Source organism: Apostichopus japonicus, chromosome 20 (genome assembly GCF_037975245.1).
Source record: "Apostichopus japonicus isolate 1M-3 chromosome 20, ASM3797524v1, whole genome shotgun sequence".
NCBI lineage: Eukaryota > Metazoa > Echinodermata > Holothuroidea > Aspidochirotida > Stichopodidae > Apostichopus > Apostichopus japonicus.
The window spans coordinates 9960372-9977653 of NC_092580.1; the positions used below are offsets into that span (position 1 = coordinate 9960372).

The following is a 17282-nucleotide window of genomic DNA, read 5'->3' on the forward strand; positions in this document are numbered from 1 at the left end:
AAGATAACATCTGAACCTTTACTCATACTGAGAGTAACAAGCAAACCTGCCTATTCATGTATTAATAAAAAGGTGGGTTCGTTTACATCAAATAGCTGATTTGCTTGCAGGCAGACATCAAGCATAAAACTTTTTATCAGATGCTATCTCTTGCACGTTCATCAGATTAACATGCTCTCTGACCTTCCCACAGAGTTACATCTGGAACAAAAGAATAAATTCCCAGCAGAGTTTCCTCTGGTACTGGCTTGAGATGATTCAAGCTTTCTCGCCACTTTCCATTATTTCTGTTATTATCTACTTGCTAATATTTGTCCAGTCCCTGAAGCTAAAGAGTTTTTAACCGTAGAGCAGCACACCCTTGGATAATCAGTGAGTGAGCTATAACGTAGAGAATAGCAGACCACATATGACGGATCAAAAGAAGAATAATGTATGGATATGTATTTATCTTATGCATTTCACATTGCATTGAGCCTCCAGCTATTTCTATTTAAGCCTTTGCACGGCGGCTGTAGAAAGGCCCCCGCATTTACGGGAGTCAGATAACAATCCCAATGGCAGGAAATGTAATTTTATGAGAACAAAACAAGGATGAAACGCATCATTTGTACGATTCCAGATGGAATTGTGACAGGTGGAATGATGCTGTTGTTGATAAACAGATACAGCCAGTTTTAAGAGCAGCTTTATTTCCCCAGTTGTATGTAATGAACTTTTGGATGCTTATTTGATGCAAAATTCCTATTGCGATGTTGTTTGTTATGTGACTAGCACAAAGTTGATTTTCTACTAGTTTGATTTTGAAGTGTGTTTTATGCTATTATGAAATTGTTCAATGGAAATAAAATGTTGAAGATGAAATCAAATTCTTTAACTGTATTAGGAGTATTCACTTTATATAAATTATACACCTTACTGTCAATGTTGTATTTAAGCAATCTACGAATCCAAGTAATCTTAAGTGCCTTCTCGAAAGGTTCAAATTGAATCATGCCAGCACCACCTTTTGTAACGGGAAGCGCCATTTGATTTCTACTGATCTTATCAACTTTACCTCCCCATACAAAGTTATAAAACTTGTAATTAATCTCCTTGATAATTTCTTTACTTGGGGTTGGAAGTGAAAGAACGAGATGGTTCAAAACTTCAACTGTATTTCATGATGAAACTCCATTTTGTGACAAAATACCGTGGGTGCCTTCGGCTCTGTACGATCATTTGAGATTTGGAAGCTTCACTTTTTGTTTCCTTGCTGGAAGCAAAGAACCCATATGGAGTGAGGTTGGTGCGTATGTGTGTGTGTTTATGTGTGTGTGGGCGTCTGTGACACTTGTTGGGTCCGCGATAATTCAACAATGGAGTGATAGATATTGTCATACTTGCTATGTAGATGTATTATGGTTAGGTGTGCCCTATTATATTTGGTGCTGACCTTATGAATATTAATGAGGTTATGGGGTCAAACATAATTACATTGCAGTAATGCTGCAAACCGTTAGTCTGATTGTAGCCAAACTTGGTATACAGTTGCTGGTTAATAGCTGGTACAGGTAGGCTTATACTTTCTTGGACAATCTAAGCCAAAATAAATCTGGGCCTATTTTCGTGCTGGGTGTGCCCAGTGTTTATTTCCACCTGAAATGCTTTTTGGGACACATTCTTTGCGCCAGAATTTGTGGGGCCCAATATTTTTGGGGGTCAATTATATTTTGAAACAAAATATATTTGGGACCATTTAGGTACAAACTTTTATTGGGCCCAACTTTTTTGCAAGGGGCCAAAATTTTAAAAGTGCAATAATTCCACAACCTTAAATCAGTTGTTGGTTAATAGCTGGTACACATGGGCATAAACAGTATGATATATGGTGATGTCACATACAACAGTTATTCCACTACTAAGCAAGGAACCATAGTGCCTGTTGGGCTCTTCTTAAGAAATCCTTTTAGCTATCATTGGGCATTGTTAGATATTGCTGTGAACCAGGGATGCAACTGCCACATTTGTACTATTGGTGGGTGGGGGGGGGGGGGTTACACTTAAATTTTATTTTATCTAAGGCAGGCAGGGGTGAAAGGGGAGGGATGACCTCTTCCCTTTGAGAAATTGTGTTAAAATGGTGGGTGCTTAGATGCATGCTTAGATGCAAATATGTGCTATATTTTTCAACATTTTAAACAATGTGGAAGAATATTTGATCCATTATGTTGTACTGCACATATATGTTATATATTTATGTACACTAAGATTTGATTCCTTGCACATGATGCAGAATGAATATACACAATGGTGATGGCATGTGTGTGTGTGTGACACCTTGGCTTGTAAACAATGATAACTCAAAAGCTATATAATGGGTGAGTTTTCATATTTAGTATGTGGATGTACCATATTGAGTAGAAGAATCTCATTGCTCTCTGTGGAGGGTGGAAGGTCATTTGAGGTCAACAGAGAGGTCAAAGTCCAAAAACCTTGTAAACTCTCAAACTCAAAATGGAAAGCTTATTAGTTATTCAACAAGTTATTCAACTTATTGAGTTCAAAATGATTTGTGGTTTTTCTTTGTCACTATCTGTTACAGGATTTGCCCTCTGCCCTTTTAAGAGGCTGATAGGGTTGTCTATTCCACTAATGAGTGTCATCAACTTTCAGAAGGGTAGTACTTTAGCAATGGTCAAAGTGATCTGGTACTCTTTTCTGGTGTTCTGGCTCTTAAATTCAGGACACATATCCTCAGTTGCTCTATCAATCAAGTGATTCCATATATAAACTTTTTGAATCACTAGGCCTGGCTTTTTGATCTTGAAATATTGTCTGTCCCTGTGGGATGGTGGGTGGGGGGAAGGGGGGTAATGGGCCTATGGCCCATCTGATTTTATTTCAGGGGGACTAAAGCCTTTCCCCTCCCCCCAGAAGTACACATGATTGTGCCCCCTGCGAATTGTGCCCCTGTGAATGTTCAATAGTAGTGGCTCAATTAACAGGCTTTAGGAATTGCAGGTCAAAGGCCGCCACTGGTCAAAGGTTATTGAGTTCAATTGATATCTTTGTTGAGTATGATGTCACTGAAGGGAGACGAAGCTACTGTACCATTAATGCTCTAATTATGTCCATGTATGAGTAGAAACCTCAAGTGCCTCGTGCTCAGTAGATATGGGCTGATGTTGCAACCCTTCAATGTAAACAAAAGAGGAATTATTTCAGGAAGGAAATCCAGCAGTTGTTAAAGTTTAGGGAGCTCTGACCAAAGCCAAATCGTGCGGCCTCAGACAGTAGCAATGGTGATTAGCAAGTTGATGGGATTAAACATCACTAGAGGCTTGCCCACTCTCTTACGGATGCAAAATAAACACTGGAAAGAAGAGATGCATATCGGAAAGCTTTTTCTTTTGGTGGTGGTGGAGATTTGAGGGGCAAGATAGAACAAATGTTTGGTTGGTTTAATTAATGCATTGCCCTGTCAATGTTAGAGGTTTACAGGGAACAGGAAGGTTATTTCAGACATATCAGGTAGGATAAACACCAATTGTTAGTTTTATTGTTGCTATTTATCCTCCCCTAGCATCCCCACTCCCACCCCCTCCCAACCCCTCCCCCACCATGATCTCCAGCCTACCAGATTCATTCCTTCTGTAGGTCTTCTGCTTATTAAAACATACATGTAACAAGAGAAATGCTCAGCAAAGCTGTTCAGGTAGAACAAAAACCATATTCTCACTAGCACAAAACTGACAAAAGATCCCCCCACCCTCCCCCACCCACCCCCCAGAATAAAAAAGGTTGAACTACCCTCTTCTTGGGATGTAATTAAGTTTTGGCAATCAGGACTTAAAACAGGTTACAAATCTCCTTTTACTGAGAAACATGTTCTCCTTTTACTGAGAAACAGGTTGAAATGTATGGCCGGGAATTCCCAGTGAACAACTAATATATTCTTTTGCTTTCTGTCCACTGTTTCTCTCCTGTGCCTTGGCACCCTACCGTTATTGTTATATTATTAGATATATCAAGTTTCAAAATCTTACAATTTGCTTTCTGTCATAGTGAGTTACACTCAAAGTTGTTGATGACATACTACTACTTGTAATAGGTTTTGATAATGGGTGTGGTCCATTTCTTATGACCCTATTGAACTATTCACCATGGCAACAACAAGTGGACAATATAAATCACAAGCTGTGTTGAGTTTTTTTATAGACTGTCAGTTGGGAATCTGAACTAGGCCAAAAGAATTTGTGAGCTTTTACTTTTTGCAGAAAGGAAATTTGTTTATATCACTATACTGTTAAATTTTTGACCTTTTTCAGCCCTTTGGTTTATAATGGGTTACACCCTGATTTGAAAAATGCATGATTTTACTACCGCTGTTTAAGTCATGAAGCTGTTTATTTGCAATGGAATTTTATTAGTTATTTGTATCAAAGTATCTTTTCACCCTGCAGGTAGCCATTGCTCAGACATTAGATATTGGGAAATGGGAATACTCCATATCTATGTATGGGAGGGTGGGGCTGGAAGGGGGTGGTTTTTTAGGGGGGGTGGTGGAGGGGAAGGGGAACTAGACAGGTTTTAGAGGGAAAATGACAGCATTATGTTGTTTAGAAATCCTGGTCAGCCGTTGGTCCAAGCTCTGGAAGATTTTGGAACTATGAAATAGTATCTTGTGGATTTTGAGAAACACTACGGTATTAAATCAGGTATTGCTATGTTTGAACAATTGATTCCTGATTGCAAAGCTCTGTTCCCCTCTGTCCTTACAAACTCTGCTTCTTGGTTTATGCCTATCTCTGCGCTAACTGTCTGTTGTTTTGGGGTCGGTTTTAATTGGTTTTATCTGCTTCACTTAAAAGCATATCAGGGAAATAATTTAGTGTTCAAAACTTGCGAAGCAGTTTTCAAATCTCTGAATCCTGTCAGTTTTAAAACAGTATGATTCATGTGTAATTAAGTGTGGCACATCTCTGCACTTGTATAGCAAATTTGACCATTTTGAATAGCATTTGCTATGTATGTGGTACAGGATAAATTATTCCATGCAGAGTGTAGGAAACAGCATGTCAGAGGTCAGTGAAACTTTCATTAAAGGCCTGATTGAAGACTCGCCCCAAACCGCATGCCGCGCTCTGAAAAAGTTAATTTTCCGTTGCTTGCAAGTGAAGTTTTCTTCTTGTCGCTACAAAATGCAGACAGTAATGAAGCGTGATAACTTGTTATCTTTAGCTGGACCTGGGATGTACATCACTGTATCGTTTGTACACTGTACTGTGGGTATTGACTGTAGCTGTGGTGACATCCCTATGTTCCGACGTCTCTATGTTCCGACAATACGAAATAATTTTTGGACTCATAACTTTTTTTGACCAACATTTTTCGGACCCAACTTTTTTCAACCAACAGTTTCTTGGACCCAAATTTTTTGGACCCAATTTTTTGGACCCCCATTTTCGGACGAATTTTTTTTTGCACCAAACTTTTGGTCCCAAAAAAATGTGGTCCGAAAAAATTAGGTCCGAAACATTTTTTGTCCCAGACAAATTTTGGTTAAAAAAAGTTAGGTCCGAAAAAATGTTGGTCAAAAAAAATTATGAGTCCAAAAATAATTTTGTATTGTCGGAACATAGAGACGTCGGAACATAGAGACGTCGGAACATAGAGATGTAACCGTAGCTGTATGTACTGACTGTACACTAGTGTCTTATTACCGTCGGTAGCAAGCTGTTTGTGTATTTTCTGGGATCGATGGTGGTGTCTAACACTTCTCTTACACCTTATTCAGATAACCGGCATTAGACGTTTCTTTTTGCACAAGTCTTCACACCCTTTAAGATATCTCTTTTCACATGCCAACAATAAATGTATCGCTGAACTGTCCTTTTATTAAGTAAGAGGGCTTTAGTGTTGTTGCCCAAATTTCAGTGCTAACTAAGGAGGGGGAAAAAATGGCTGCGAACCCTCAGAAGAACTGACTTCTGGAGTTAGGTCTGACCCCTTCACATTACTCGCAGACATGACACAGTGTTAGAGTTCTGGATGTCTTCTTTAAATGTTTGAACATAACTATTGTCACCATCATTTGATTTTCTATTAAAATTGTCTCAAATTTATTTCTCTCAGCCAGAAGTGCAAATGTCAAACTGAAAAATTCAATGTCTGGACATAATAATTTTGAGCGGCATCACTTGCAAGAAGGTAGCACTTCTAGAAAACTTGACAATTTAATATTAAAATGCATTCTGTGTACAAGCACCTCTTAAGGCAAATACAATAGACTAGGCCTGTGTATATCTATATAGTCATTACATCCGGTATGAAATAGTTATAATCTAACAATTACAGCACAGTTGTTTGCTGAATATGTGTTATTTCATCTATTTTGGAAATAATTCATAAACTTTGAAACTAGTAAGTTTACTCCAGTCATGCATCATTTGATATAGCTTCCACTTATACAACTACAGCAAGCACATTCTTTATAAGCCTGCAAGTTCTGCTCACTGCAGTCAGTGTTCGGCTTCTCACAGACAGCATGCTGGCTGAAAAGTAGAACCATAGAGGGAATTGTTTTGTCTGTTTCTGATCAATATTGTGAACTGCTGCAGCAAACCCTTGACATCTAGTATTTGTTTTGTATGTGTTGTATGACCATGGTATGTAAGTCAGTATGAGCAGGGAGTTGTTCCATAACAACTCCCTGGTATGTGGAGGGAGGGGTGTACTACAGGTCTATTGTAAATCTCTGTGGAATGTTTAAATGTGTAGTGTTCAGTTTCATCCATGGAGTCACACAAAGAATGTTAAAACAACACCTGTTCATAGCTGATCTCAGCTACTTGTTGTGCGAAGCAGTGTTAACCTTTGCTCATCAGTAGTGCACTGGAATCTTATAAACATTTGCAAATGGTAATACTGTTTGCTTACTTGCCATAGGCAGGCAAGTAATTACATATGCAGTCAAGTTGGTATGTGCATGTGTGTGCATGTGACACCCTAGCTGGTAAATATGATATCTCAAGTTAAGTAACCTCTGCAATTTTCATATTTGGCAGGTGTCTTCCCCATAATTAGTACAGAATTCTATTGGTTTGGGTGGAGGTCAAAGGTCATTTGGAGCAAGCAGAAGGCCAAATTTGAAAATTTCAAAAATGTATCTCAAGAACTTGAACATCAAAGGAGCTCATGTATGAATGGTAGGATAGCTGTATGTAGTAGTTTTTGCACAATTTGGTGTAAGTCAAGAGTTCATTTCAGGTCAAAACTTTAAATCCTTGCAAACATGATATCTCCATGTAGGAAACACTATTGGCTCTTTTAATTTGCATGTGACTTCCATAGAATGAGTACAAAAACCTGACTGTTTTGGTGGAGGTCAAAGGTCATTTGGGGTCATCAAAAGGTCACCTTCTGTAAAGCCTTGTAGACAAGGCTTATGGACTTCAACCAGGGTTAGCTTGCAGACTACTCTTGTGCTGCGTATGTAATGTATTTCAAGTAACTGCCGGGAGGGGTCTCCCTCCAGTTAATTTGACTGTCTTTTGTTTCTCTTGCTCCGCCTCTGGTTGATTATCTGACAGCTGAGGATTGGAAGCTGTGTATCTGTTTAGAACATGTGTAACATACATTTGGTGTCTGTGCGCTTTAATAAAGTATACTACAAGTAGAACTGTTACACTAATCTGTTTTACCTCCATGCACTAATACATGTGTGTGGGTACTTGCAACTTTTGAAAATGGTATGATTTGCTCATAAATGATGATGCAATTTTAAACTATAAGCAATAGATTCTTGCATACATATAAACCCAGATCATGTACGCTAATACTTGTGGTAGTGCTCAATCAGTACCACTGGCTGCGTTACTCTCCTTGCAAGCTCCGTCCTACGAAAGAATGAGACTGAACAAGGAAATGTTATCAGTCAGTGTATCAGGTCTATATCAGCTGCATGAAATGATCATCAATTTTATAGTTAATTTACTTATTCAGTTTAATAAGGATAGCGGGGCAATCCAGGAAACCTTCATTTCTGTTAATATCCTCTTCATTCTAATCGGCTTCACCTATATGTAAGAGGGTAGGGTGGGGGTGGGAGTGGGGGATATACTCAGGAATGGTGGCTGGGTGGGGGGGGGGTAGAGGGAATGGTCTATGGAACAATCTGCTTTATCCTATTCCACTTTCATCTGTACTCTGGTTTGGAAATTTTTTGCCAAAATCATCGTGATGGAAAGTATAGACTTCAAGAAATTCATGCTTTTACTGTATTTGAGATAGTAAGTTCACAAATTGGGTCAAAGTATAAAAATCGGCAGCTAGAGAACCAGTGACTATTATACCTTTAATGTACACTTGCAAACAGTTCATCCAAACCAGGAAATCTAAAAAAATGTCTGTTTATCAAAGTATGCATGAATCTTTGAAATGATGTATGAAAATTTGGTTCAAAATTGGTAATAATAGGATGGAAATCTGAATTCAAATGTTGAGTGTATCATGCAGGCATTGCTGTAAGGTGCCTCTAGTGTAGTCCGCCATAGAGGAGATGTTTATTTTTCATGATTAATGAATCATGATGGTGCAAACTGGCAGGGATTCCTTTTAAAGGTGTCTTTGGGGTACTCAATCCAAACAATATATGCAGTTGTACCAAGAGCCAGTCACGACGTCCTATAATACAGGCGGTAACCTTCATATTCTGTCAGCTCTGTATCAGCCACAAGTTGCTTGCAATTAAAGTCTGTGCTTAAATTGAGGTGCACCTCACACCTCTCTGATATATGTTGCTTTGTGGTGACTCATATATGCATAATCTGATGATTGGAAATTGATGAAAAAATTCCTCCATCTTTATAAAAAAGTTAATCCATAAAGAGTACTTTTCATTAGTAAATGACGTATGATTAAATGTTTACCATTATTCATCGGAATAAAAATATTCATGAATTTGTTTTCCATTTCATTCTATTCACAGCTTGGTATCAGCTTTGAGATTGAGCAAGGCCACAATAATGTTACCCCCACCAGTGCACCGCCTAATCCACTTCCTCCGCTCATCCTGGTGATTCTGCTCCTAGTCGCTTTCCTCTGTTTAATCATCATCATCGTGGGCATGATGTACCTCCTCTGCGACAAGCATCTATCCTCTCGGCGCGGAGAGTACATCACAAACTGTACCGTAAATAACGACTCGGAGCTGGGCTTTGATAATCCAGCCATGGAGGAGAAGGATTCGAACAATGCTCACCTCTTAGGGTTGAGGTCAGACTCAGAGGCACAGATGATCGCCCCTATCGGAGACTTCGGTCCCGATCAGCTCCGAGATTATGAAGTGGAGGATACCCATTTATAGTCCTCCTTAAATCTGGCTCTACGTTTCTCTTTCCTTCCATAAATGTTTTACAGGTCGCGCACCTAAATGGACAACACGAGTTATTCGGCCACCTGACATGTATGTGACTTGATGGAGAGCTTTTCCATGCTGACTACTGGATATCTAGTAAAATGGCACGTCATCTACGAAATTTCACGCCGTTACCCGGAGTGGATGAATCCCATTCATTTGCTATGAGTGTCATTGTCAGGGAAGCATACAGTGTCAGTAGTCAATGCATCCAATTGATCATTAATTGAGAACATCTGCTGATATTTCTAGACAAGAATCTCTCTCATTCAGTTAGGATCTCACTGTTTGCACTTTATTGGATCGAAAAAAAAAATTGGATCGAAAATCTCAGTATACCACTATAGCCAACAATATTGTAGCTAAATATTTTAACTCCCCCCCCCCACCCAAAAAGAATTTTGCTTATATTCCTCTGATGTTCCCATTTTCTGTATTTTGGACGTGACTTATAACGCCCACTGCTAGACAATGCTGATTGGTCTGTGAGTTCTTTGCTGAACCCACTTCAACAAAGACTCATACAACCCGCCAGCTCGCAACACAGAGAGTTTGTAACCATACCAAGTACATGGATGCCAATGTCAAGTTTGCATCTGGTCAGCATGCAACACGTAGAGTTTGTAACCATACCAAGTACATAAATGCAGATGTCCAGTGTTGCAACTTGTCAGCATGCAACACGTAGAGTTTGTAACCATACCAAGTACATAAATGCAGATGTCCAGTGTTGCAACTTGTCAGCATGCAACACGTAGAGTTTTTAACCATACCAAGTACATAAATGCAGATGTCCAGTGTTGCAACTTGTCAGCATGCAACACGTAGAGTTTGTAACCATACCAAGTACATAAATGCAGATGTCCAGTGTTGCAACTTGTCAGCATGCAACACGTAGAGTTTGTAACCATACCAAGTACATAAATGCAGATGTCCAGTGTTGCAACTTGTCAGCATGCAACACGTAGAGTTTGTAACCATACCAAGTACATAAATGCAGATGTCCAGTGTTGCAACTTGTCAGCATGCAACACGTAGAGTTTGTAACCATACCAAGTACATAAATGCAGATGTCCAGTGTTGCAACTTGTCAGCATGCAACACGTAGAGTTTGTAACCATACCAAGTACATAAATGCAGATGTCCAGTGTTGCAACTTGTCAGCATGCAACACGTAGAGTTTGTAACCATACCAAGTACATAAATGCAGATGTCCAGTGTTGCAACTTGTCAGCATGCAACACGTAGAGTTTGTAACCATACCAAGTACATAAATGCAGATGTCCAGTGTTGCAACTTGTCAGCATGCAACACGTAGAGTTTGTAACCATACCAAGTACATAAATGCAGATGTCCAGTGTTGCAACTTGTCAGCATGCAACACGTAGAGTTTGTAACCATACCAAGTACATAAATGCAGATGTCCAGTGTTGCAACATGTCAGCATGCAACACAGAGAGTTTGTAACCATACCAAGTACATAAATGCAGATGTCCAGTGTTGCAACTTGTCAGCATGCAACACAGAGAGTTTGTAACGATACCAAGTACATAAATGCAGATGTCCAGTGTTGCAACATGTCAGCATGCAACACAGAGAGTTTGTAACCATACCAAGTACATAAATGCAGATGTCCAGTGTTGCAACATGTCAGCATGCAACACAGAGAGTTTGTAACCATACCAAGTACATAAATGCAGATGTCCAGTGTTGCAACATGTCAGCATGCAACACAGAGAGTTTGTAACCATACCAAGTACATAAATGCAGATGTCCAGTGTTGCAACTTGTCAGCATGCAACACAGAGAGTTTGTAACCATACCAAGTACATAAATGCAGATGTCCAGTGTTGCAACTTGTCAGCATGCAACACAGAGAGTTTGTAACCATACCAAGTACATAAATGCAGATGTCCAGTGTTGCAACTTGTCAGCATGCAACACAGAGAGTTTGTAACCATACCAAGTACATAAATGCAGATGTCCAGTGTTGCAACTTGTCAGCATGCAACACAGAGAGTTTGTAACCATACCAAGTACATAAATGCAGATGTCCAGTGTTGCAACTTGTCAGCATGCAACACAGAGAGTTTGTAACCATACCAAGTACATAAATGCAGATGTCCAGTGTTGCAACTTGTCAGCTTGTAGAAGCAGAGTTAAAATTAATATTTATGACATGGATTTAATTTTTCTTTGTGAGAAGAAAAGAATGACTTAAACCAATCCAGAAGAAATTATATCTGTGTTGAATATCAAGTGCTCATTTAATATTCACCGGGTGCCTTAATAATAATCATGATTAAAAAGAAGGTATTCTGACCTTGCTAACTTTGAATTTAGCTCTCGTCTAGGAGACCCAAGTTTCACCTGCCGTTTATGAAGTTGTCTATGAAGTTGTGTTGTCTCTGATGAATATTAAATTGGTTTAATGATCAGAGTACCAGCCTTGCTTGTCTGGCAATCACTGAAACTTGATAAATTCACCAATTAAGAAATCCCAGTTTAGGGGATATTGTAAAGTGTTAAATAATAGCCATGTAACATATCTTCCGCTTATCGGTGATTTTAGGTAAGGATCGTAAGGTTATATCGTAAAATGAAACAGGATTTGCAAGTCACTTCATTCCATGTACTTGTTTTTTGACGACACGGTACAGTGAATAAGTCAAATAAGAATAACATATCATATGTTCAAGGAAGTGATCTAAAAAACCATTGTGGGCTCAGCCAGTAGAAAACTCCCTGACAACGAAGAAAAATAAACAATACAAAAAGAAGAACCTCCCAAACGTATCCCTCCCCTCCCACCCCTCCCACCCCTCCCACCCCTCCTTCTTCATAGCTATGTAATATCAGGAAATTAAGTTGAGGCTGTTTTGGGGGAAAGAATCGGAGAGGGAAGAAGGACACAATGCTGTGCCGAATAACAGACAGATTCATTGCAATTCAGATGTACGCATAAATATGTAAGAGAGATCTGTTGCAAATAGTGTGGATTAGCAATGATGAACGACAGAAATGATGCAACATTGAACCACTTTATACGCTATATTGATGGTTATAAGAAGGTTATTAGTTTACTTAAGGGGAGTGGGAGGGTGGGATTACAAAGACTTAAAGGATGGAGGGGGGAGGGGGGGTGGGTGGGAACAGTAAACGTAAGATACAGAGACTTGTACAAATTATATTTTTTCGGTTGTACTTTGTATATTCTTTGACATAAAGAAGCTAGTAGGTAATAGATATTATGCATACCTCTCAACTAGCTGATTCAGTAAATATGTTGTATTTACATTCCTGTTTGTCCTTTGTTGCTATATATCAAGTGGCGAAGGTATGTGTGTACTCAGCTAAATAAAGGTAAAATAAGCGTTTTCACCATTTTGTAACATTTATGCGGTAACTGAAAAGTTGGCAGTCTTTGTGATTAGTGTATTATGTGATACTTGGAAGAGAAATTGGTTCCTCGAGTAGTCGAGTGGAGTCGTGAATTGTTATTCCTTTGGTAGTGTATTCATAGAAGGCAGTGTTACTAACAGACCTATGCATAGTACTGACTTGCTAAGGACCATTTGTCATAGCCAGTTAATGTGCTTGACTTTGGCAACATTTGTACACTACTGACCATTCAGGGTGTTAACGTGATGCACCACTATGTATGGATCCAATTTGTTTAGCTTTTGTACCGACTTCATATGCTGTCTGCAGCACGGATAGGGTTCTTTCAGTAGAGGTACTCAACAGCAGCCCGTACAGATGGTTTCAGAAATGAGTGGAAAGCCAGCCATGTGAATTATGGGTGGATAGCATCCACCGAAATGTAAAATATATGCAAGCTGCTGTATATGTAGGATAGATGTTAATATGAAGCCACCAGTGCCATTTACTGCGAGTCTTGCACAGGATTTTAATGCTCTCTAATTGTAAAGCTATTTGGAAGCTTTAGATGAAATATCACCTTGAATATATTACCCAAGATGAATATTTTTTAATAATTGATGTTTTTTTCTTCTTAAGGTAATAATAATTTTGTTCTTGAAATGGATTGCTTTTCAAGATCATCAAGGTGTAGTCCTGAAAAATGGGACTCAAGATGGAGATTGTTGGACTAATATTGGAGAATATCAATCTGAAATAAATGTTATAATTAAAACCCATCACTAAGGGCTGCCCTGTTGCGTACTTCTCTCACCACGCACAAAGATCCATTAAAGTACGTAATATCACACACTACAGATGCCTTGAGAAGATCGGTTTATTCCTTCTCTGATATAAAAGTAATACTTTTTATGTCCATATCAGAAGTACCTAGAGTACTCATTTTTTAGCTCATTAGCATACAAGACACTAGGCGGACTAAAGTCGTGGCATATTTTTAACGGCTGCCGTCCGATCATGATCCTAGACTACCAAATTTAGGCTGTTCGGACAACCTTTGAAGGTTGTACTACAGACGACAAGGTTCTGTACTTCAAATTCATAAAGCATTGGAACCTCCTGAACAGGAAAAAAATTGAAATAGGTATCTCCCTCCTTGATCACTTTGGAGATACTGAAATCAAACAAAAGTAGGATAGGCCATTGATCCACCTCAGTGACGTGGAGTTAAACTGTTCCAAAGCTGGGCCTATTCACCAAACCTACACATCTCCTACATTGTAAAATTGGTGGGTCTTTGATATATTGCTGCATTTTTTGGGACTACCAAATTTTCTGTTTGGACAACCAAAAAGGGATAAGAGCTGGTTGTCTGTGGGATAAACTGAACCAAACAAAATCCTTTTCAGTTTGCCCTGAAATTTGTTATTGGGCCATTCAATCTATCAGTTTTATCCAGTAGGTACGTTTCTTGTTTACCATTATATCATGCTGGGTAAAATTGAGTTTATCTTGATGATAACATGCCTTGCTTTAAGAAAGGCATTGTAAGTTTTGTAAGTCCACTAATTAATGAAATTATCAGTATGCATCATGATACACCATTAAATGACACTAAACAAAATAAGTTTTCAACCTGAGGTTTCTAGAGCAAAAGCCAAAATTGGTAAAAAAACAACTTCTGCAGGTTTACGACAGTAAAATGATTTCCCAGTAGTCTGGCTTCATTATGCCTGGCGGCTCATATTTTCCCATCAAACTCCATTATTTCTAGGAATCACTGGAACAAACATTGTAATAATCCACGATAAATATGCCGGCATCTTTCTCATTAGTTTCTGCGTAGAGTCTATCCAACTGAGTGGTTTGCTCTGCCTCGTCGTATAACTATATGGCCGAGAGTATTGTTGCTTCTCCCCGAAGAGACTTGTTCTGATAATGTAAACAGTCTCCAACGCTATCATAAACAAATTTTATGATGTCAGTTTACCAAAACCTCTCAGAGCTGTTTGGAATCGTTAATGGCCTGTTTTCAAAAATTTGTAACATTTGAACTCATTCTGTGTTTTGATGGTGATGGATCTGACGAAGGCAACAAACGAGGAAATTAACGAGGATCGATTTGGAAAGATCGTGGTCATAATGTCTTTTTTTGCCGTCATAAATCTTCAAAAAACAATTAGGGAAAAAGAAAGAAAACAAAGAAATGAAAATACAAAATAAAAGAGAAATATTAAAGACCTACATACTGGATCAGCATAAACATGAGCAGTTTTATTTTATCTGTAATTTATCATAATTTCATGTATGAATCTTCATTGTAAATAATAAAAACTTGTAAAGGTTTGGGCACAGTTGCTGACCAATTGTGCTTGTTTAATAGCCATTATCATCCTAATTTTTTATATCACTTTGGTGGTACTAAGTTTGGTTATTTTTAAGAGTTGAGCGTTCCTTTACACTAACTGTTAACTTGTAAAAATCTAGTTCAACAGTGGAACTAAAAACTGATAAGTGAGCCATCTTGGAACATTTTTTTGGTGTAGTGGGGGGGGGGTGGGGTGGGGAACAGGGAGGTGTGCTCTTGAGGTAGGGCATATAGTCCAATTGGAGATGATAACCCCGATGTTTTTCTTGCAAGTCTTTTAGTTGGTTGGTATCAGGTCGGATTGAAAGAATTGACGAATGAACATCAGTTTTATATCAGTGTAAAGTACAACATATGCCCGTTGCAATGCCACTTTGAACGGGAGTATTCAATGCTTGTTTGTGGAAATTGGTAGGAGGAAATAGGAGGGCTTTTCAAGAAGTGTTTTGTTGTTGTATTAACCCAGCATTTCAATGGGGTGTTTAAACATTATGAAGTGTGTACTTTTGACCCCCCAAGTCCGGTTAGGTTCATATGTATTTTGCAATGAAACTTGGAGAAATTTAAGAGAAAAAATTGTCTGTCAAATACGCTTGAACCACTGAAATTGGCAGTAAAGCGTTTAAGTTTATGCAGTGGGAAATTGTGTCCTATGGTAAATGCATAGGCTTTAAGATGACATGGTTTTAAGCAGCCCATTTGTTACACAGGGAATAGCGCTAAAGGAATTGATGTGAGTAGTAAGGCATTAATTAATGTTAGAGAGACAATTTCATTCTAATCAGTGGTAAAGGATTAATGCTAGAAATTCAATATTCTAATCAGTAGAGAGGGATTAATGCTGGATGTATGATTTCATTCTAATCAGTGGTATTAGGGATTAATGCTGGATGTATGATTTCATTCTAATCAGTGGTATTAGGGATTAATGCTAGATGTATGATTTCATTCTAATCAGTGGTATTAGGGATTAATGCTGGATGTATGATTTCATTCTAATCAGTAGAAAGGGATTAATGCTAGATGTATGATTTCATTCTAATCAGTGGTATTAGGATTAATGCTGGATGTATGATTTCATTCTAATCAGTGGTAAGGGATTATTAGATGTAGGATTCTCTTTTGAGTGGTTCATAAATATGAACTGAATGAGACATGCAAAGAGATTTGAGCCAGTTTCAGATTTCCAGTTTAACTATGACGACGTCATACATATCAATGACAGCTCACAGATACGACTTTGATACCCTCAAGTGGAACAACAGATTCCTCTCCCTGTTTGGGAAGTTGTTCTTCACAACATATATCTGTGATATAGGCTAAATCCATTGATCCATTAATTGAACCAAAGGTGGAAGGGGCAAAGGGGGGGGGGTGTGCATTTGATAACACCGATGTAACACATAAGCTATATACTTTCTTTGAAAGGAAATTCTTCCTCAAGAGATGGTTTCTTCCAATGACACTGTTGTAATTACTTTTAAATACTTTAAATGCACAATTTTGCATCATACACTTTTCTTCTGCATTCAGTTGTTTTCCATGTTAAAATATGAGGTAGTCTAAATAAGTCATTAGTTTAATACGAATATATCCATTCAGTGGTGCATTTACGACCTAGTACAATTTTAACCCACCAAAGTTCATTATCAATGATTGTATACTTATATACTATGTATTTGTTACATGTGTTTTAGCCATTCCATCCTATGTTTTTTAGCATGTTTAGTGTTCTTTATATGTTTGCCTTGCCACAACATTTCTTTTATGAATTAAAAGACAATAAATTATAGTTTTGACATCTTTCAATTTTGTTGTTTGTGTGCTTTCTTCTCCCCTCCCCCTCACTTATTGTTCTACTGTATTGTCTTCAGCAATGTGTAACACTTTTATTAAAAAATCAGTATTGCTTCCAAATATGCTAGGCAAGCAATTAGTGGTCACTCATACTAAACATTTTAACACAACTCTAACATGCATCAACAGGCACCTCTAACAGGCACCTCTAACAGGCACCTCTAACAGGCATCAACAGGCAGCTCTAACAGGCAGCTCTAACAGGCATCAACAGGCACCTCTAACACGCATCAACAGGCACCTCTAACAGGCACCTCTAAAAGGCAGCTCTAACAG

At 38.5% G+C, this 17282-nt stretch overlaps 1 protein-coding gene across 1 annotated transcript in view; it reads left to right on the forward strand.

Moving 5' to 3' along the window:
* The window catches only part of LOC139961092 (uncharacterized), a 54558-nt gene extending 37600 nt beyond the window's left edge, over window positions 1-16958 (forward strand). The window contains exon 7 of the mRNA XM_071959976.1: window positions 8972-16958. Within this exon, the coding sequence (XP_071816077.1) occupies window positions 8972-9349 (378 nt within the window). The 3' untranslated portion in view covers window positions 9350-16958. The remainder of the gene's footprint in view (window positions 1-8971) is intronic.
* Window positions 16959-17282: the final 324 nt, after the last annotated feature.